Source organism: Aplidium turbinatum, chromosome 13 (genome assembly GCF_918807975.1).
Source record: "Aplidium turbinatum chromosome 13, kaAplTurb1.1, whole genome shotgun sequence".
Taxonomy (NCBI): Eukaryota; Metazoa; Chordata; class Ascidiacea; order Aplousobranchia; family Polyclinidae; genus Aplidium; species Aplidium turbinatum.
The window spans coordinates 1,320,274-1,342,799 of record NC_137484.1 but is presented as its reverse complement, the minus strand read 5'-3'; the positions used below and the strand labels follow the sequence as shown (position 1 = coordinate 1,342,799).

Genomic DNA, 22,526 nt, shown 5'->3' with positions numbered 1-22,526 from the left:
TCCTCTTGAGTTATTTAACGTAATAGCGTGCGTATCGCTACTTTTGGTATTATTACATCACTACAAATCAAACATCAGATAGACTACTCTAGTATATTTTTCGGTTCTCGTTTTTTTAATGTAAAAACGACGGGTTTTGCCAGCTGGGTTGTGTGCTTTTGTGAATGCAAATGCAAAATCGCCCATTACGTAATCACAGAAACCCTTTTAGTGGATGGAAGTCAAGTTGCAATTGTGTTTATCTGTCTACTATTCTTTATTCACATTGCAAAACATTTCTGCAATCTTGGAACAACAAGTGCATAAGTCAGACATAAATCCAAACTTGCAAATACGTTGACAATTAAAGTAGCCTATTTCGGTTATTTTATCTATAAAAAAAAAACGTTGTGTCGAATAGCACAAAACGTGTGTGGCGAAATGTTTGATGCCAGGCGTTGGAACTTCGATCAAAGCATTCTCCGCAGTGTTCAAAATGGCGGCGCTGACGCCTTGGGAGTTTCTCGTGTGAAGCGTCGCTTTTAGACCTTGCTTTGAAGTACCTGGCGCAAGAAAGTTTACATAAGTCAGCACTCTTATGATTGCATCACGTGATGCCCCCCCCCCGATTGTTCCTCGACCTGACGACGTTTAGTCCTCTCTCAGTTTTTTTTTCCTTTTTATTTTCCTTTTTTTTTTCGTTTTTTTTTTTATAAGGCACGGCGTTTGTCGAATAGTGATGGCGCGTGTCGAGTGACCTCGTCACCAAAAAAGGCAAAAATCGCAGCCCTGGTCACACTTCTGGTTATCTCTTGCAAACGAATTCGTGCCTAACTTTGAAAACAATCGATTTGATGGTAATTGTTTCAACCAGCTATTTAGAAACAAAAGTTTTTTTTCATGTCTGGCTTTTACAATGCAAAGAAATCGCCTGGATGCCGAAACAGAGCTACGTGTTTTAGAAACTTCTTTGATATCTCGTTTTCCTCACATAGGCTACTGGCAGCGTAACAGTAGCAAGTTTCCCACTGACATTGATTTTGTATGGAAATGGATAGACATTTTTCTGTTTGAGTTGATTTGATTGTCGTTTTATTTTAATTTTCGTCCTGAATACAAATCATATGCTAAAACCTTGCATTATGGTGCGAAACGACAACTTTGGTTAACAAAACGTTACAAATATTCATTCTATTCACTACAATCTTTGGTTGCCGGTCCGCGAACATTTTTTTAAAATTTTGCCAGTCTCCCACTGTTAAAAGGTTAAGAACCACTGGTCTATTAAACTTTTTTTTATTAAATAGCCTACCAACTGAATACAAACTACACGTATTGATTAGGGTGGCTCATTTTCCTTGATGTTCTTTAAAACTTTTGTCAGTTTGGAATAATGTTCCATTTTGCTTACTGATATTTGCAAACCAACAATTTTTGTTGGGTTTTGTCCTTTGACCCTGGTTCACCCAAGGAGAAATTCTGAATTTTTCTGAAAAATTAGTAAATTTCGAAGTGGTTTAGCAGTATCTGAAGAGGGGATTTCTCAAAACTTGACCACGTCATTTTGACGTTACTTCTTCTGTTAACTTCCACTTGGAACATCTTCACCCTACTCCAAGTCAGAGAGTCACTAATAATGCATGCTTTTAGTGTCATTTTAGTTGATTTTACAGCCTTTTCGCAGTCATTGAATCTATAACATATAGACCAACAAAAAGTTTTGGCACAAAAGATGAGAGTCATTTTAGAGTATTTCAGGGCCCCTGATTCCGAAAATGCACTTAGTTTTTTCGAGTTGGCTCTAGTTTTCGAGATATTCGTAAATGAAAATATTTTTGAAATCGTTACTCAAAAGCTTTAAATTAGCAAATTACTTATTTTCAGCCCTGTTTACCATTATGATGTCATAATAGCACTTGTCTAGTTCAATTGGTTCATATTGCACGAAAATTCAATACGCAAGCAAAGGTTGAAATGAACTGTGCTTAACGTAAGGGAGACATAAATATTCAATGAAAACAGTTGTGAATCAGTAGGCTTACATCACAAGAAAAATATCTCGAAAGTCATGTGTTTATGAATGCAGCTTTCTATTGAAAAGGTAGGCCTACTGAAATGGATACTGTACAAATAAAAATTTATTCTAAGCCTTTGCTAAGGCCAAGTCTTTGCTGCAAGAATTTTTTTCTGGTCTATAGGCTAAATAAATGGCATATAGGCTAATAAAATACGCCTTTGACAAGTAGGATGCTGTACAAACAACCCAGATATATTTTACTGCACGAGGCAACGCAGAGGAGCAACGCATTCTGCGATAGATACAGCGCTATATAAAAACAAGCATTATTATTACTTTGACATGAAGCTGGGTGATCAAGATATGACTATATGAGTCCTGGGTTCCTCCTAAAGTATGCAACAATTGCACTCAAACCAGTTTCTGGGCTCAAGGCTAAGCAGTTCAGAGTGCCATGGCATAAAGAGAGCCATGGAATCACCATGAAAATTGATACTTTTGTACGGTGAGCATGTTCGAAGGAAGTTGGAACATCATGTTTACATGGAGTGTGCAAGGCAGTCATTGCGTGGACGTTGCTATTTCTGTTTTTTGTTTGCCCTCTCTTGTTTCAAGTGGTGATTTGCTTGAAACAATAGGAAAACGGGCATGACTGAGAGTAACCTCAATACCTTCAGTAATGTTTTGGAGCAAGGTCAAGCTTTTTTCTCACAGCCATTTCTACCACCTACTGTAGTAGGCTAGTTAAAGATTTAGTTATCAAAAGTGGTAGCTGGAATCTTGGCTAACTCAAAAACTAGAGCCAATTCGATAAAACTTAGTGCATTTTCAGAATCAGGGGCCTCGAAATACCTTAAAATGACTCTTACATGTCCTGGCTTTATATAAAAAGATTTTTTGTTGGCCTGTGAAGATCGATAAACATCGTCAAATGATTCAAGAAACTGAAAGCAGTAGATATTTACTACAGTGAACGGTGCACAAAGAAAATCATGTCTGAAATGTGATAGAACTCGATATTTTGAGAGTAATACACGTGTCAGTGTTCATGGAGTTGCTAATTAAACCACTTTGCTTGCTACAAGCTTGTGTTACTGCCTCTTATTGTGTCCATTAAGATGCTAGAGTGCATTAGAAGATAGCGAGTGAGCAGTTTCAGGGATAAGCAAAAATTCGATATTTTGAAAAAATTCAAACCAGGTGAACCAGGGTCAAACGTTAATATTTTTTTGTGAAATTTGGTGTAGGAGATACATTTAACAAAAGGAACAATATTCCAAACTGACGAAAAATTTAAAAAAAAAAAATTTTTTTTTTGAGATTTTGCGCCAGCCTAGTATTGATTCTGATCTGCAATTGATAAATACGATTCTATGAATGTTTCATCACATAGCATACTAAATGTCTAAGGTAATTCACCATCACAATTAGAATGGTTAGAAGCCTTGTCTTGATAAAGGAGAAGTGGAAAGAAACAAAAAAAAAATATTAAAGGACCAATGATAGTGACTTTAGTTCAACCAATTACTTAAGTCTGACTCTGTAACGACTCCTTACATTTAACCTTATTCTGAACTTGGAAACAGTGCCTTAGAAATGATCTACACATACTAAGCTGAAACTGGCGGTGTTTGACTGAGCTGAATAGTGGTAAGTCATTTTGAAAGTATTATGACATCACAGAGGCGTGTTTTCACTTTTAGCGATTCTCAAGGTAAAGCTGACAAATAGTGACCAGGAAGATTTCAGTCACTCACATTTAATAAAAGTTGTGTGTTGTACTGGTTAATACACAGGCTATGTTGTTCTACTGCTTAATACTTGCATTCTGCAGCAATTACATCGAACATATATTTTACAATAGGTCGCCACATTACTTCTCAAAATAGTGTTTGACTGTCTGCTTTCAAAACCCTACTTGTTAAAAAAGTAGTATAGAACATTACATAATTAATTCTGTGTCAAGCATTGCAACTGTGGAGCCTAGATGACCTTAACCCATTAGTACCCGCGCGTCCTTAAGGACGTGAAAAGTGGGTATTTTAGATTCCGAATTGCTTTTTTCAGATTGCTAATTTTTATTAACCTTTTTTTTCTTCGGTTAGAATAGCATTATAGTTATAGAAACAGCGCCAGAGCATTTTCATAAATAAGTTTTAGTGTTCACTATGCAACGCTCAATGTGGACCTTTTTTAAAATATGGAGCCAGCACATGGTACACCAACTGTGACCTGCAAAATCAAGGTATGTAAAATTGTTTTTAATCAACTTTGTGTTTTGATAAATCTATTAATATGTATAATAACTATGTGCCCAAAGCGAAATATTTTAGTTTTGTCTTATTATTTTTTCTGAATATGAGTTAGAAGTTAGGTGAGTCCTTGTAGGGACGCTTGGGCTCTGGCGCGGACGCTTTTTTGCCAACTGTAGACATATAGGCAGGTTTGCCAAATGCAGGATTTCGTATGTTTTCATGTTTGGGCAAAAATGAACATTATTTGTAACGCTCTGATATTCAATTTGCAAAACTGGCCATTTTAGTTGGAATAGTAGGTTAGGCCACCACTTTCGTATGCGGACGGTGGTGCTTTAGAATATAGGAGTAGGCGCTTTCACTGTTTTTGTTTGTTAATAAATATTCATGCATCTTTAATGTATCTTTATTTTTAAAAGAAGTTCATGTATAATTAAATTTTTGCACTTTTTATAGAAAAATTCGTTTCACTGTTCAAGAAATTTTGGAAGAGGTGCCACCCAAGGAGCCCACAGATATTGTAATTTTTCCTCCTGATGAATCCGGCAACGTGAGCAATGAGGACAGTGCAAATGAAGATTGGGTGTCAAAAACGTTAACAATGTCGGAAAAAGAATCCTGAACCAGAAAGGCAGAATAGGGATTCATCACAATAAAGATACTCAGGACATGGATTTTGTTGAAGATAAGGAAAGGCCCACATTTGATAACGATGAGACAGAGCCGCTACTGGGACCATCCAAAGCCAACCCACTGCGTTGGAACCCAAGAAGAAGCGTAGAGAAAGTACTGGCAACACAGGAAAGTGGGTCAACGCCCGTTGCGCTACATGACCTGGAAGAAGAACTACGGTACAACAAGCCTGCCAAGAGAAAGTTTACAGAATTGCCCAAACTAATTGGAAAAGTCACACTTGTAACTAAAAAAAGGAAGGGCTGTCCATGAAAAACTCTTTTTCCTAACTCATCATCAAGTAAAGAAGAGTTAACAGAAGAAAAGATACCACCTGTACGCGTCAGATACAAAGATAGGATCCAGTCTACAGCCAAAAATCAACTGGGAAAAAAAATCCTCCTTTTCCTGAAGCTGAGAAGCCATGATAATTTACCCATTGATCCTGATAATGTGAAAATGATGTTATGAAACTCTTCATCTCTGACTGATGGGTTTGTGAACAAAGTAGTGAGAGACCCAGAGGTATGCAGAACAACAAAACCAATTGGCCTTCCAGTCAAAGGTGGATAATTCCTTAATAAGAGCAAGTCATGAAATCATGTTTATGACAGGATACATCACCCCTTCCACACGCAGGATGTATTGGGAGAGGAGAGATGATACAAGCAATGTGATGGCAAGAAGAGCCGTGTTAAGGAATCTGTTTGATGAGGTAATGCGCTACAGCTATTTTTCCAACTTAAACCACCCCAAAGACGACCCATTTTTGAAAAGTTTCCCTTATTTTTGAGACTTTGAATGAGATAGCAGCCAAATTTGTGGAAGAAAATGAGTGCGTAGCTGTAGACGAATCAATGATCCGTTATTTTGGCCCCCACCCTCTCAAGTAATTCATAAAGGGCAAACCAACAAGATTTGGTCTATGTGCACCCCCTCTGGAAAGCTAATTCACTGTGTCCCTACGCTAGAGCAAAAACAAAAACATCTTCAAGTATGGACTGAGTCAGGGGCCTGACGTTGTTTATGACCTTGTGGAAAGTGCTCGACTGATTCTTGGATTGAAGGTTGTGTGCGACAATTTTTTCAAGAGCCTGGATTTCATAGATCATTTGTCTAAGAAAGGGATAGGTGTTTTGGGGGCAATGAGGTGAAATCGAATGAACAATCTATCTTTGCTATCAAAGAAAGAGACCAATGATATGAAGAAGGGAGATATGAAGCAACTTTACCTTGGAGATGATCAAACTATTGTTGTGTGGAAAGATTCTTGAACACTTGAACACGTACAGCAAATGCCAGCATTTGATGAATACAAAATAGCAGTACCACGGTACTGTCTTTCAGTTATAGTAGGTAATCATTTCATCAAATTTTAGATACTCTCGTGATGCAATGATAAAACTGGACGTGGATCAGCCTTACTTACTCAAGATCTACAATAACCACATGGGAGATGTGGACCTGCTGGACAATCTCAGTTTCTGTTATTCCATCCGCTCAAGAAACCTCAACTGGTACAGGGGTGTGTACAATTGGATTTTAAATATCAGTATGGTGCAAGCTTGGAAGTTTTATAGAAAAATTGGGGCAATCACGGAGGAGAAATATTGAAAAGATTAGCCTCCTTGAATTTATCCGATCGTGTGTAGAAATGACAATTATGATCAATGGGAACAAGACATTTCTCTCTTACCATCGACGCATGCACTTGCCAACCGTGAAGAGATGAGAAGAGAGCAGGGCAATCACCTGATCATCAAGACGGACAAAAAGTGTCTGCAAACACTGACACAAACGCACGTCATACAGATGCCGTCAGTGTGATGTTGGACTACACCCAGATTGCTTCGAAATGTATCATAACTGAAAGGAATTTATACAGTAATATTATCTGTTTAGATCGAGTTTCTTTTGTTCGTTTCTCAATAAATCTAATGAAAAGGCAATGCATTTTTATTAGAAATTCATTTTTAACGCATCTCAGGGCAGCAGTATTGCTTTTTACGACTTCAAAAATTCCATTATCGGAAAATGCTAATTGCTTTTATTTTACATCAAGCCTTCGTACGAATGCCCAAGCGTCCATAGAGGGACGTATCAATTTGTGCATTCCTGGTACAGATATCAGAAAATTTTCTTTTGAATATTCATATTCAACCCATAAGGACCTTACATGAAACTTTTTGTAAAAATATTCCAACTAGAACGATGACCGGACACTAATGGGTTAAATACAGAGTTTACCATGATAAATGAAGGACTATGTAGCACTGTAAAACTGCCCGATTATGGCGATTAAGCACCAAATTTATTAATTTTCTATTCAAATCTGGACCCCTAAACATTAATAGATTGGTCTTAAACTTCATAAATATTGTTTTTGTGCCAAGTGTCACGTATAAAAAAAAGTTAGGTTGTTTTGCTTAAAGTTGGGACATCAGCCACACCCTACTCAGGCTTCGATCTTAGCACTGGTCCTCTGGCCAATGTCTTGTGCGAGTTCCCCGCGGACCAGTACAAATCGTTTCGCACTGGTCCGACTGTCCAGTGCGAAAATATTATTGTATTATGTCGTTTGATCGTTTAGAGTGCATGGTTTAAACCGTAAGAAAAATGCAATCGCAACTTCACATGTTAAATCGTAAGAAAATAGCAATCACAACATCACGTGACGGTGTTAAATCGTAAGAAAAAGGGTAATCGCAACAACACGTGAGCTAGGATGTAACATTCCGACCAACTTACTTGTTGGCTAGTTATTGTGGTTTGCGAAATGACCTAACTTGATCAATGGAAAAAAAATTTTGGAAAAAAATATTGTTTAAGCAGGCCACGCTCCCCGTATTTGTCGCAAAATCCCCATTACCCCACAATTTGCTATATCTCGTATCCTGGTAGAGATAGAGAGCTGTTTTTGCCACCAAAAGATGCAGAATACCAAAGTTTCTATCCGACTTATGAACGTGCTATAGCCCTAAAACCTTTACTTCTTTCTATAATTGAGAAAAACTGTTTTGAGAGTAAAATCTGTCATTTTTGAAACAAAATGCTTGTATTTCAGATCTTGGCTTGCACGATTGTCATTCAGTCATTAAACATAACCTTTAAATCAAACTTGTAAGCTGTATAAGAACAGTGATGTTTTATTCAATAATGAGGCAGGAAACAATCAACACAAAACTATACAATACATGCTAGACCGGTGGTTCTCAACCGGGGGTCCGCTGACCCCAAGAGGCCTGTGAAGTGATTTCAGGAGGTCCGTGAAAGTTTCTGAGTTTTCAGCATGATTGATAAATTACGCAATTTAAAAATTGTTTGTTCTTTGTTTATGTATTAGCTTACAGTGATTCTCAAACTGTAAGTTGCAACCCACTGGTGCGTCGTTTAAAAATTGCAAAGAACATTGCACAAAGGTTTAATTTTTTTAACTAAAAAATATCATATAAATGACTTAAACCTTTTAATAAAGCAATGTTGGCTATGTTCAACTTAATTCTTTTGAGACAGCAGATTGTTGATCTATGATTAACTTGGAAATGCAACTCACAGTTTTTGCAATGACTGTGCTTATAACGAATTAATATTGATTACAAATGAAAAAAGAGAAAAATTTTTTGTAACGGTCACAAGTATTCTATTAACTTTTGATAAAATTTATGGAAAAACATCCTCAGCATATAGATTACTGCGGACTCACCGAATAGTAGCAGACCCAGATTACTGATGTTTGATCCTGTGTGCCAACAAATTATAGCTCATAAGTCATAACATAATTTCATCAATCGTAAAGTGCGTTGCAAATTCAGCAAATTCTTCTTAGTGTGTTCCTTCAAAACTTATATAACATATCATTCCATAAGAAGACGCGATATATCAAAATTTAAAAAAGAAATTTTTAGGGGTCTGCGACTGCTTCGAAGGCACCAAAAGGGGTCCCACCAAGACAAAAAGGTTGAGAACCACTGTGCTAGACAAAGTACATTGTCCTGTTAATTTCTTATTGCGAATAGTATGCATTGTTAATGTAACTCTTTGTCTTTATGTCAACATCACTTGTGTCACGGATCTTTTTGCTATTAATTGTTTCCTTCACGTGGCCTATCAATCGATTACAAGAAGTATTGTTGTTTCGAAACACTTCCTAATAATCATCCTTACTCTCTGCTGTCAGATATGGTGAAAATGCAGAAGTTGCATCCATAAATGCTGCCAGCGGACGGTTTGACCACAACAGAGCTTTGGTGTCTGCTTTTTTTGCTGTTGAAATCCTAGATACATCAATGTTGGCATGCAGTGCACCCAGCGCAGCTGTCTTTGGGTTCAGCCATTTCTCACTGTGGTCAATGAAGCATTTCTTCGCTGGCTCAGAAGCATTACATGCTTTCATGAAGCTTCCCATTTTTAGGACAACTGATGAACCTTGTACGGCACTGGGATGCAAGTCTTTTGTCTGTTAATTTACAAACATTAGAACTCACAAGGTGTGATGATGTTGCAGCAATTTCCTCTTCACTGCCACTCATACACTCAAATTCACTGGATGATGACTTTGGCATTTCCTCTTCAAAAGATGTCTCTAATTCATCACACCACCAATCACCATGTTACGTTCTGAGTGCTGATCTAAAAGAAGTTTTAGCTCCTTTGGATGAACTCTTGAAGACATTGGACAAGAGCAAATAACCTTTGTTCTCCAATGGTCTGTGCAGGGGCGAAATGGCCTGTTTTGGCTAGTCCGATTCGGCTAGTTTCCTATTCGGCTACAGTCCGATTCGGCTAGTCTAGTATATACATTTAAGTAATGCTGAAAGAGTTTCAATCACAGACATATTGCTGAGTATATTTTGATGTGATATTTAACACCAGCAGTTTTAAAACCTGAGGTAATTACTTATCCAGCTTAAAAGCATTATTTTGGTGACCTCCAGGGGGAAAATTCATTATTCGACTTCTTTCATCTTTGTAATCAATTTTGAGATCAACATCATAAAATTTTGTATACCAGTGCTGTACTGTATATTGGTGAAAGGACACTTGTAAAATTATACTGATTGAATTCTGTGAAAAAGTTTGAGAACAACAATACTATCTTCTGTTCAATGACTGTACTAGTTACACAGTTGTGAGTTTGAATAAAGGCTATCTGTAATGGGACATTCATCTAAGCCATGATTTGAAATACAAGCATTTGGTTACGAAAGATGCAAGTTTTACTGTCAAAAACAGTTTTTCTCAATTATGGAAAAAACTAAAGGGTTTAGGGCTATGGTACGTTCATAAGTTGTATATAAACTTTCATATTCTGCATCTTTTGGTGGCAAAATTAGCTCTCTACCTCCATCGTGGGATGAGATTTAGCAAATAGTGGGGTTATTGGGGTTTCGCCACAAAACTGGGGAGCGTGGCCTGCTTAAATAATTTTTTTTTCAAAATTTTTTTCCCCTTGATCAAGTTAGGTCATTTTGCAAACCACAATAACTAGCCTGTAGCAATTTGTAAAAAAAGTGTGTAAAGTGTTACACCCTAACGTGAGCTCTGGTAGCCTAGTACAGTATTCTCAAGAGATTTGATACATAAAATGTTAAGATTGTGCTAGAGAGCATGTGAGTGATTAGGCATCTAATTAACTTAATAAATAGATTGAATGTCTTGCCTAGATAAACTGTTGTTACTGTTATTGCCATTGCATATTTCCATGTTATTGCCACCATTCATTATTGTCGTTTTAAGGTGGTTTTCCCTGGGTTGGCCTCGTGCTTCCCACGACAATCTTGTTTTTATCAGTAAACGGGATGGACCAGTGCGATCTCATGCAAATGGTGAGCCACTGGTCTGGTTGGCCAGTGCGAAAAAAACTTAAGATTGAGCCCTGCTACTCTACACTGGTGATTTCAGCTGCCAGCACACCGACTGGGGTTGCAACAACACAAGCAGCGACGGAGAATTGTTGGCCTCTACGAACCATTTTGCCCTTCTATTCAACCCAAAAGAGCCAACCAGTTTCTACTCTGGTTTCTGGAGGATAGGGACAAACCCTATCTTGGCCTTCACGAGTGTCAATAGTTCTCTTCTAGAAAGACGTGTGCTTGAAAAGTTCCCACGGTCTCAACATCAGCCATCCTTTATTATAGCCCCAAACTTGTGACATGTGTCCCGCGTTTACCGATTGGAATCAATACAACCAATGAGTCTACTGCACAGTTACCGCCACCTGAAAAATTTTATGACGGAAACAAATCGGAATTAGAAAAGCTACGGGGTCAAGTTAAAAAAGTAATTCGAAATTAGATAAACGGTTCTTCGGCAGTAAAGAAAAATAATGCTTTCGATCATACGGCATCGTGCGTTCATGAACAGGCAGTTTTGCGTCATCAAGTATTCAGTGACGACACGACAACCTCATCTTCCGATACAGCATCTGATGATTACGATCTGTGCAGAATATTGATATTGGGCGATAGCTCTTGGGATCATCAGCTGGCTTGTTTGGTTTAGGTACTAGTACCACTACAATTGCATTTTGCCAGATTTTAGGTATGGCTTGGAGCGTCAGGCAAGCAGAGTAGAAGCTTTTCAACCATGTCAAAACATTTGGAGCCAATCACGAAAACATAGGAGGAACCATGGGAGGAATAATCATAGTTATTGTAGGGTAATCATAGCCAATCACGAAACGTAGGTGATACAGTGAATAATTGACCCATGTTTTGCTGGTACCCGGTCAGTTGGTCGACAGGACAATTGGTCGACAGACAATTGGTCGACAAGACAGTTGGTCGACAGGATGTTAGGTCGACAGAACGATTCATTTTAGGGTTAGGGTTAGTTAACTAGGGTTAGTTAACCTAACTCTAACAATAACCCTAAAATGAATCGTTCTGTCGACCTAACGTCCTGTCGACCAACTGTCTTGTCGACCAATTGTCCTGTCGACTAAATGTCTGTCGACCAATCGACCGTGCACCGTTTTGCTGGTCTCAAATTTAAAACAATTTTTTTGTATAATATTTCCTGCTTAAATGGACCACCTCCCACCAAACATAGGTTTTATGGTTATCGTTTATTGTTTTTACTACATGTATTTTTAATGAGATTCCATTTTAGAAAGTGATGTTAGGCAATGTGCTATGTTTTCACAAGGCTATTGCTAGCAGGGTTGCCTGATACTTTTTATATTTTTAGCCCAATTGCAACTAAAAAGTAACAAAAAAGCAGTCCAATCTAATTACAACTGGAAACAAAAGCAGCTTAAAAGTAGCCTAAAATTTGAAAGTTTGCGCAAATTAAAGTCAAAAACAAACTTTTTAGCTGAAATGATTTTTATTTTTTGAAATTTGGTTGAAATGAAGCCAAACTAAATCAACTATCACACTGCAAAAAAAATTCTGGTAACTGACTGGTAACAGTTTTTAAATTTTGTTTAGTGTTTATTTTAGTTTATCTTGTGTGAATTAAGCAAAACATGGCACAGGAGTTCCAGCTGCACTAGACGGAGGAATGATAGCGATAGGAAGACGCTATAACATTTAAAAATGGTGAAATTTGTTCTCCCCACTTAATCGGACCGCTATGGCTTGGCCTCGATGTGGTCTATTTAAGCAGGGTTGATCGTATGTGCAACATGCCACTCCAACTGCCTAACAAACGATATATATGATCATTATGTCATAAATGTCAAACATGCAGACCTATCTGCATTGTTTTGACTTGTTGGTTTTCAACTACTAAAATTCGAAAAAGTCGGGAAATCTGTCCACAACAACTGAGTTTTTTCATCATGTGATACAAGTTAAGATTATGAACCCAAACGGACCCGCAGATATTGTTTCTGCGGGTTGCACTTTGGACACCCCTAGCCGATAGCATATCGTCTCTAATAAGCTGAACTATCGTAAGTCCAAATTTTTCAAAATTGCGTTTTTGATTGATTTGGTGTTTTTATAGACTACAGTTTATTTTGTTAGAGCATCGTAACTCTATGTACTTTAGTTTTGATGATACAGAACGATGAACTATCCTAAATGAATGTACAGCAAACACAGCGTGAACTTTAAAATTCAATTTTCTCAAAACTGCACTTTTGGAGTTACGATAGTTCAGCTTATTAGAGACGATATGTAACAACACAAAACTCAAAACTATTAGGCAAGTTTGGATTAGAGTTCCAAGTTTCATGGAGAGCCGCAACTGTACTGTAAAAAAACAAAAACAGTTTGAAAGATCTTTAGCTAGAACTTATGCTACAACCTGGTTTTCATGTTCAGTTCCAAGCAAAGGTGGAACTCTAGCGGAGGAAGATTATAAAAGACGAATGGGCGAAAATCTTCACAAAGTCAGTGGACTATCTGAAGGGGATCGCATACTTGCTTTTCAGACCAAGCCTGCTGCTGCGGAAGGCTACCACAATAATGCTAAAGTAATTTCTTATGTAAATTAAATTTAAAAAAAAAAAAATGTAAAAAGTCTTCCAGATAGCTTAGGCGGGTCCTTTAACTTTGAACAAGAAATAGCAAGATCAAGCAGCACTGGTTCTGTTTACCGGATGTTCAGCATGCGATTGAGCATTTCAAGACTATTTGGTGTGAAGTGGTGGATGGCATAATTCAGAGACAACAACACTTCAGCAAACGGAAACTTCACTTTGTCGATCTCTATGATCGAGCTTCTGTCGTGGTTTAATGTCACTACAAGTATGCGAAACTGGCATTTCAGAGCCCTTCTCAGTTTGAGGATAAGATTCAAAACCAAGCTAAATTTGACTCAAGTATGGAAAAGTATATTTATTAGTGTAATGTACTGTATTTTATTTGTTTGTCACATTTTGGCTTTATATTTATTTATTATAGCGTATTTGTTTCAAGCATGTGTTTGGATTTGGCTCGTTTTGTAATTATAATTTATATACAGTTGCAACTCACAGCATAACCGATTAAGTACTGTAGTTTTTATATGTACAGATTACATGTAAGTGTTATATAAAACAGGAACTTATCTTTTTTTTTACAAAATAGCTCCGCTTTTCATGCACTAAAAATTTCATGCATTTATGAAGTGTACCAGCTTTAAAAAAGTGAAGTGGTAAAATGTGTCTTTTGTTGGTTTCATAGTGAAAATGGTTTTATCTTCCACACTTCTGCTTGTTAGTTGGAGAGGCAAATACCTCATTTGCACAACAAAAATATTACAAGATCATTTGTAGAATTCTTTTTTGTGCTGAAATTGACACATTTTTATTTCACATAAATTAGTAAAAGAAGTAGCTAAATATTTTCAATATTAGGAGTATTTAAATGATTTTGATATCTCAGGCCTCGAAATTTGTACTTTTTTCCGGCGGTCAAGCATGTCCTATTGGACTGGCCCTTTCAGCAGACATTTAATATCTCAACCGGACATATTTTGCATGTACATTTTGCACAAAATCACACTACAGTATTAAATCAATCATTTATCAGCGTGAATAAGGTCGCCACATTCGCCTAAGTACGTGCGGAACCCAGCTGAGACTTGCTTCTCTGTGACGTTTCTTTTTAACAAACGATCAATGTAACGCAATAATCCTCATTGTTAAAATTAGAATACATAATCATATCCTGCCGAAAAGTTCAGACAACTTTATTTCAAGGCAACATTGCAAGGCGTTGAAATGATGTAAAAATGGCTACTTTTGCCATCAGTTTGTTAACCACGCCACTCTAATGTGATCTTTAAAGCAATTGCCTGTACTATTATTGTTTCAGCTCCGTATTTGTTTGCGTTGAACAAACAATTGTAGCAATTCAAATTTAAAATATATTTTTGCTGCATTAGCTCTATTTTGTCAAGAATTTTGCGGCGGTCATTTATGACCAACCAATGAGTCGGCTTCGGCAGACATTCGAGGTCATTCCTGAGGTCATGACAGCCAGATATTTCGAGGCCTGATATCTCTTAAGGGGACACTCCTGAGTCCTGATGGAAATAGTTGTTGCATCAAAAAATATCTTGCTGTTTTACAGTGTGACGATAGGTCACCTGGATTTTTAAATTGCCGGTGATTAAGTGTATGTAGCTGATAATTTCACAGAGTTTATGATGTCTATCGAAATGCAACATTTTAGACACAAGTTGCTTCCTGTGGATTTTTACAAATTTTACAAACCTTGCTAGGGATGTGCCGATTACAAAATTTTTGCTGATGCCGATTCCGATTCTTAAATATTTGCCGATGCCGATACCAATGCCGATTTTTTGGTTAAATGATTAAAGCTGCTTTTAGTTGGCGCTCTACAAGTGGTTGCGATTTTGTTACAAGTTGCTGCCTTTGAAATGTCTAAAAGCGTTCACTTTGTTGCCTGCTCTAGACAGCATGATTTTTTATGGTAGTTCTTCACTTCTTGCGCGCTACAAAGTGGTGATAGACATGCGTTTTATTTGTGGCGGAAATCAGTTAAAAGAGAAAAATTGCCATCGCTCACAGAGTGTAAAATCAACGTAGCTTAATGCAGTGTGCAAAATATTATCTTGTGCGGTTTGCAGTATTTTTCTCGCAGAATTCAAGAAGGTGCCAGAAACAAGAAGAGAAAAAGACTAGTGTAAAAAAAATGAACACAGCGGTATTGAATATACAAAAACCTTTAAAAAATTAACACACCAGTGTTGCATTCAAAGTGCATCAATAGGCGAAAAAAGAAAAACATCTTGTGAAGAAATTTGTATTGTTTTTGAATGCAGAGTTGCAGCCAATCTTGTTGCTTAGCAAACACGTGAAGACACTAGCGCCGACTTACGGGGTTACGGGGTGGCCACGCCACCCCGTAACCGCTGTGGCGGGGTGGCAGCCACCCCGTTTAGGTTACATTACTTACTGCAAATAAATGTAATTTGAACGGACGTTTAAATCTTTTTTCGATCATTGGTTTTCGCTTAGGTCAACGTAAAGCAAGAGGTGAACCAATACAGTATTGCGAAGAAAATGATTGTGTTTGTCACAAGCATGATACTCGCGTAACGTCAAGCAAGCTACGTAAAGATTACGCAACACGTGGCTACGAGTTTTTTCCTTGTTGTTGTTGCGATCGTTTTATTTGTTACTTGTCATAAGTCATTGTTACATTTGTTAGGTTTACAATGTGATTTATTAATCAATGAAATACGACCTTTCCCTTGCCTCCCTCAAAAATCTTCTTTGAAAATTTTTAAACTGCTCATAATATCGCTATAAATTATGCCAGCTATAAAATACCTGGAAATAAAATTATCTCGATAATTGATAGCTCCACCCCCTAAATGAATATCTATTTTCAAATTTCATTAAAAAAATGCAATTTTCGAAACTTTTTGAGTTTTATTTAAAAAGTGTACTTAGTAAAGTAGCAGTTTTAACGTTCTGCAAATTTACACGTTTACATGATTCTATTCGAGGCAAGCTACACCCCCTGCCAATTCCCAATAATAAAAGCAACCTTTTTCAATTAGCCTACTCAACATTTTGAATTATTTTCCGATTTCAATTGGAGTGTACTGTCATCTACTGTACTTCATGCTTTAATTTCTACTTTGTTATCTACTTCATGCAGTAATATTGCGTCACCGTGTCAATGCGTGACAAACTGTGAGGTGGGAATTTATTGATCTGACACAGGAGTTGCTTGTTACATCATAGAAAAAATTACGAAAAGTCGTCCAGTAAAAGTTTTCGCCGACATTCCAGTTTTATTCAGCTTAAAGGTGCCACCGAAAAAGCGTTCAAAATTGCAGCCCTCCATTGAGTCATTTTTTGTTGCGTCTACCGTCTAGTCAGGATTTCAGCCAGCATGAAAGTGACCAAACGCCTGAACGAAACGAAAGTGTGCCACTGCCAAAAGGCGTTAGCATTATCAGGGAGGTGGAAGAACCGAGCACGATAATCGCTGTTGAAGGGAGGAGCTATCAAAAATCGTGGGAGAGCGAATTTCCGGGGCAAGAATACGATAGATGCAAAGATAGAGCATTCTGTCCGATTTGCAACTATGTTGCAACTGCTTGATCTATTTGCAAGCAGTGAAACAATTTCATTAATGCTTGCAAACGTGGTCTGCATTGTGAAAATATACTTATCGTTGCCTTCCACCACCTGCGAGGCGGAGCGATCGTTTAGTGCACTCAGGCGTATAAAAACCTACTTGCGATCTACCATGACACAACAGCGATTGAACCACGTCCTAATTTTAAATGTTTATCAAGCTGAAGCTTCACGGTTACAATTTGACCAGTTGATCAACAGTTGGATTGACAGAGCTGCTGTTCGCAAAAATACTTTTGTCAAATGATAAGTGTCAGAGCAGCAACGTAACAATAAAATTCACGGCATACCTCCTGTGCTTTGTTTTAAAGTTGCTTTGTAAGTTATCGAGCTACAAATCAGGTGTGAAAAGACAATTGCATCTACGAAACACGCTTAGTAAAAATCAAACAAAAACATGCAGTTTGAAATTTTTTAGATTGCCATATTGTGCCATCCGCCACCCCGTGCAAAAATAAAAGTCGGCGCCTATGCGTGAAGATTACCGGGTACCTGGTTTGATTACGTTTGCGCAATCACACGATTGTTTGTTGAGCGCATTAAGCGCTACTTTTGATTAGGAAACTTTGATAAAGAATCGGAAAGAATCGGCAATTTTTTTTGATGCCAATTTTTCAAAAATTGTCGATACCTGCCGATTTCGATTAATCGGCACATCCTTAAACCTTGCCGAAGTTGACAGTTTATTTTGAGCATAAAATCGAAAAGAGAATGCATGCAGCTTGTGAGCTGCGACTTGCCTTATCTAGCCAAGCCTGACCTATGAACTTTTTTGCTGTGCCACCCCCTTAGAACTATTACTGTAGCCTCACGACTTTCCAAACAACTATTCAATACAAGCATATTACATGAACAGGTCACAATCAAACCGAATGCCAAACCATCACATTTCAAAACAACTGATGTGTAGAGAACTTACAAATGGCAGACTCCAAGTGGGTGATCAAAGAAAACATTTCTAAGACATTTGATAGCATCCATGAAAGAAGTTTCTATTGACATTAATTTTTGGGAGACCGAGCTGCAGAATGACCAGGCAGTCTCATTTGCTATCTGTTGTCAAAAAAATGGGAACAGCGCAAGATGCGAGCCTTGAACATTTTGAACAAGAACTCCAGCTAACCATTCTTCCTGTGTCCATCTTGCAGAAGAAGTTTCACAGCACAGATAAGCTTCATCAGTAGGGTGATTCAAAATCGATGAAAAAAAAAATTTTTCTGAAATTTTAAACTCTCACCCCCTAAAAGTGTGATGAGTAAAGCAATAATATGATACATAAAAAAAAATTTGTCCTACCTAAAGGATTAGTGGTGGCACATCCAGTTTCAATTTTTGCAAATTGGATGAAATTTATTAAAAAATAACATATTTATTATTATGTCATTGAAATGGTGGATTTACTGATTCACAATATTTCACAAAGGAAAAACAACACCTAAAACACAAATACATGCTAAAAAAACTATATAAAGCTAGAATACAGCCTGACAAACTAACACACACAAAACAAACAACAAAAAATTCGCATTTTTGTTGCATCAATAATACTTGACAAATATCAAAAACACTGTCTTTAAAAGTCATCAAATATTTACAAAGATTCAATGAATGCAGAAATGTTATTTTGTAATGTAGATATGTGTTCAGTCGTTATTACAAAGTTTATGCACATTATTGTTTGTCAATCTGGCTCACAATGGCATTCTTACACTGTCTGGAAAGTTTTTTTGTTGCTCAGTCACCTCTTGAAGAAGAAACTGAAATTGCTCTTCAGTCTTCGAAAGCAGCTTGTTAAACCGCTGTACCAGGGCCACACCTCGTTCGACATGATCGTTAACGTAATCACTTTTAGAGCTAGCACCTGTGTTTTAGCTTTGGCATAATCATCTCTGTCATCTCTGTCTTTTGACACAAAGTTCCTCAGCTTTTTTTCAGCAATTCTGGACGGGGGTTGTTTTTTGCCCTCCAGGTTTTGTTGCATTCTGAGAGAGCTCATCATTTTCCTCTTGGTTTTCAAGCTCACCGAGGTATCAAAAAAGCCAGAACTACTAATTCTTCTGACATGTACCATATGTGGTGTGAAAGTTTATTTGAAGTAGCTTTTGAAAGACCTGAGCAGATATGTTTATACCCTAAGACTAAAAGTTATTTCATTAAATTAAGATCTTGTCGTGGAGCCTCACTTGGCAAAATTCAAGTAATCCATGCTTTCACATATACTAATGAAGCAAAGAGGCATAGATCTCAAAGTCCAGTATCTTCTTTCTTAGGCAGCTTAAATTGGCTGCGAAAAAGCCAAATCTTGTAACAGTACAATACCTTGGGCTTGACATCCATCGAGCACGGTAGAATGCACATGGACAGTGGAAGGCAGCTCCATTGTGAAGTTGTTCCAGCAGGCCTCGGTAATCATCTCGTGGGTGTCTTACAGACAATTATTCATTTGCAAATGTCAACAGATCTGCACAAACTGGCTAGATAAAGTTATTGACATGTGCATTAGTTGGGCCTGGTTGGTAATTGGATTAATCAATAAAGTTCCATTTTTCGTGAAACCGCTTGAAGAGGCTGATGTCTGGAGCAGAGGACATACCAGATTTTGTTAGAAATGTGCCTTTCAAATTAAGTTCCATAATGTGATATCTGCAAGCAAAGTGAAGCAAACTTTTCCCAAGTTTCTGCTCCAAAAAAGAGCATGCACCAGTGTGTTGGAGGCAGTGGTGTCAAAGCACATGGCCCTCACTTTCTCACTAACTTCCCATTCTTCAAGTGCATTAAAAACAGCAGTTGCCATCATGTCTCCAGTTCCTGAAGCAATTTTCGGTACCCAGAGAAGCTTGGAAATGCTGTGACCGGAAACTAGTATTGGTAAACGGTCCACATGCTGCTTGCCTACCAGATCTTCAAGGAGCTTGCCATCCCATTGCACTGTTAATGGTTCATTAGGATTTTAGCATGGAACTGATCTTTTATTTCATTCTTATATAATGTCTAGTCGATACTTTTGTCGATGGTGTCTTATGGTAGAAGAACTTAGCCTGAATTGAGCAGGGTCTTCACTCTTCACCCACCCCCGCCACTGTTTCTGCTGATATATACACGGATCTCCTGTCAGTGACCCCTGTGCGATCTAACGCAACTGCAAGACCAGGTGATGACTTTTTCGGGCACTCTTTTTTCTGGTTTATGAAATTACTGCCATGTACTTGTAATGTTTACCCAGTTTTTGACATATTCTACACTTAACATCTTGATTAAGAATTTCTGTGGTCCTGGTCAAGACGATGGTAGTGTATCGCATATAGGAAAACCATGAAAATTTTGCATGGGCTGTGCCACCTCTAAATGATGTCTGATTTCAAAAATCTTATGGAATACATGTTTTTGCATGATGCATCACATATCTAAGGGGTGAGAGTGATGGAAAAAAAAAATTTTTTTGAATCACCCTACTCATCAGTCATCATCCATCTACGCATCCATGCACACCAACCGTCATACTAAAGCTTGATTCAGTCTCGTTGGCTATCTTCAGAAAATGAAGGTGAAGATCATCATTAAAAAAAAATTAGCCAAATTTGATTCATGCTGTCATCCAGTTTATGTCGTGTTTCGCTGTTTCAATGTAAACTTCTGAAATCAAAAACGTCTTTTTGCAGTGATTGTATGTTCATCAAGCATTGTGAGGTCCACATATTTGTCCTGGGGTCGATATACACTTTATACAGGACAATGTAGATAATGTGGTGTGAAGTCTCTGAGCCACACGCACAAGATGGTGAATCGGCGAGGCCCCATTGGAACATGTGGCTATTGGAACGACCCACTCCAGTCTGCAGGCGATTGAGCTTCACCTATTCCTTCCGAGGTAGTTCTGTTCCGGGTGGAGTGTTGGTATTGGGAAGGGCTATGAATGTTTTCCTTTGCGACCTAAAAAGCTCGTGACCTGTTATCTTTAAAGTGGTGCCTTCGGATTTGCCGCAAAATGTTTGGACAGGTCACTGCTGACAGAACCTTCCCGAGCCGGAAGCTGATCCAGCAGCATGCTAACGTCAAATGGAGCAGGTAGATTCCCATGGCTCATACTGTCTTCTGCAACTACCGGTGCATTGCCTGAGACATTAACTTCACCACTGTCCATCTTTGAAGCACTGCTTTCTTCATTAATGTCGTCTCTATGTTCATTCGTGCTGGATGTGGCTTCTTCAGCGTTATCTCATGTTTAACTTTTTAATAATGAAATGACTACATCGCGCGGTGCCCCAATTTATACCCAGCAACAAGTTTGTAAGAAAAGATTTGTAAAAAGCGATTGTTTCAGTAGGTCTTTAGTTTGTATCGGTTATTTTATTGCCATGTTCATTATAATGTCATATTCAATTATTCATATTCCCTTGCGCTGACCCGGAACTGAAGTTTGATGGTGACGTAACGAAATTGAACCATTTGGAGAAAAGATCAAACGTGGCTTTCTCTCACCAGGAATTGCCAGCATGTGGCAGTTGCGGTAGCATTTAGCAACAACAATGCATTGAGTACCGCCTTTTTTTAAATGCAGTGTTGTTGCGGAATTGCTTTGTTCTTTCGGATACCTAGCGAGAGACATAACAAGAAGTTGCGCTGCAGTTGGTTGGATAATTCAGCGTTTAACAAAAACGAAAATAATTGTTAACGAACACTTCATAAGTGTCATGAAAACAGGGTGGGCGAAACATATTTTGCCCACCCTCGTTTCACGGCAGGGTGGGCGCCGCCCACCCTATTTCGACGCCTCTGGCGACACAAATATAAACCGAATATAACTATAACTAATAAAACGAAATATAACTATAGTGACACAATAAATACAGTACTATTAATACTACAAAAAGTGCTCAATGCCAATCAAAAAGCCGAGCAGAGCAATTTACATCAAATATAGTTACTATTTCTTAATGCCTCTACACAGCCTGTTTCACCCTAAAAGTGGATCATCAGAAGGTTCTTGACATTTCTACCCTAGCATTTGTTTAAGTAGGTCTGTGGCCCACCTCAAAATGTCTCCATGGCCCACTGGTTAAGAACCACTGTCCTAAAGCGATAGCGTAAAGAGAGCTGTGGATCACCATGACAATTGATACTTCTGTATGGTGAACATGTTTGAATGATCATGCTGAGTCTGCATGTCTGCACCATGTTAGGTGCCCATTGAATTAAAAAAAATCAATTGATGAATCACCCTATGCACCATGTTGGCCGTTGGGGTATTATGAAACTGTCCTGGGCATGACGTTAAAACTGCAACCGGTGGGAAAGGCTCCAGTGTGGGAAACTCTGGAGTTATGGGAAATATGGAGTTACCCCTTAGTTTTCCATTACTCCCAGGTCTGCTCTGGCCCGTAGCAGTAGCACCTGTCAGGGCCCCAACTATGGGTCAAATAACACCACTCCAGCTTGTCACCTTATTCAAACCTGGATGTGTGGCAAACTGTGCGGAAGAAGTTCATCACTGGATATAGCTCAACGGACAGGAAGGCACCATCCAGTATCACAGTTGCAGGACGTGCCCAAGAGC

At 38.2% G+C, this 22,526-nt stretch overlaps 1 protein-coding gene across 2 annotated transcripts in view; it reads left to right on the top strand.

Annotated features, from left to right (window-relative positions):
- The window catches only part of LOC145782572 (cell division cycle protein 20 homolog), a 144,069-nt gene that overhangs the window by 64,489 nt on the left and 57,054 nt on the right, over positions 1-22,526 (top strand). The window contains exon 4 of one of the 2 annotated variants that reach the window (XM_082594384.1): positions 13,194-13,345. In XM_082594384.1, the coding sequence (XP_082450510.1) occupies positions 13,194-13,345 (152 nt within the window). The remainder of the gene's footprint in view (positions 1-13,193; positions 13,346-22,526) is intronic. The other variant, XM_082594385.1, reaches the window with a different exon arrangement.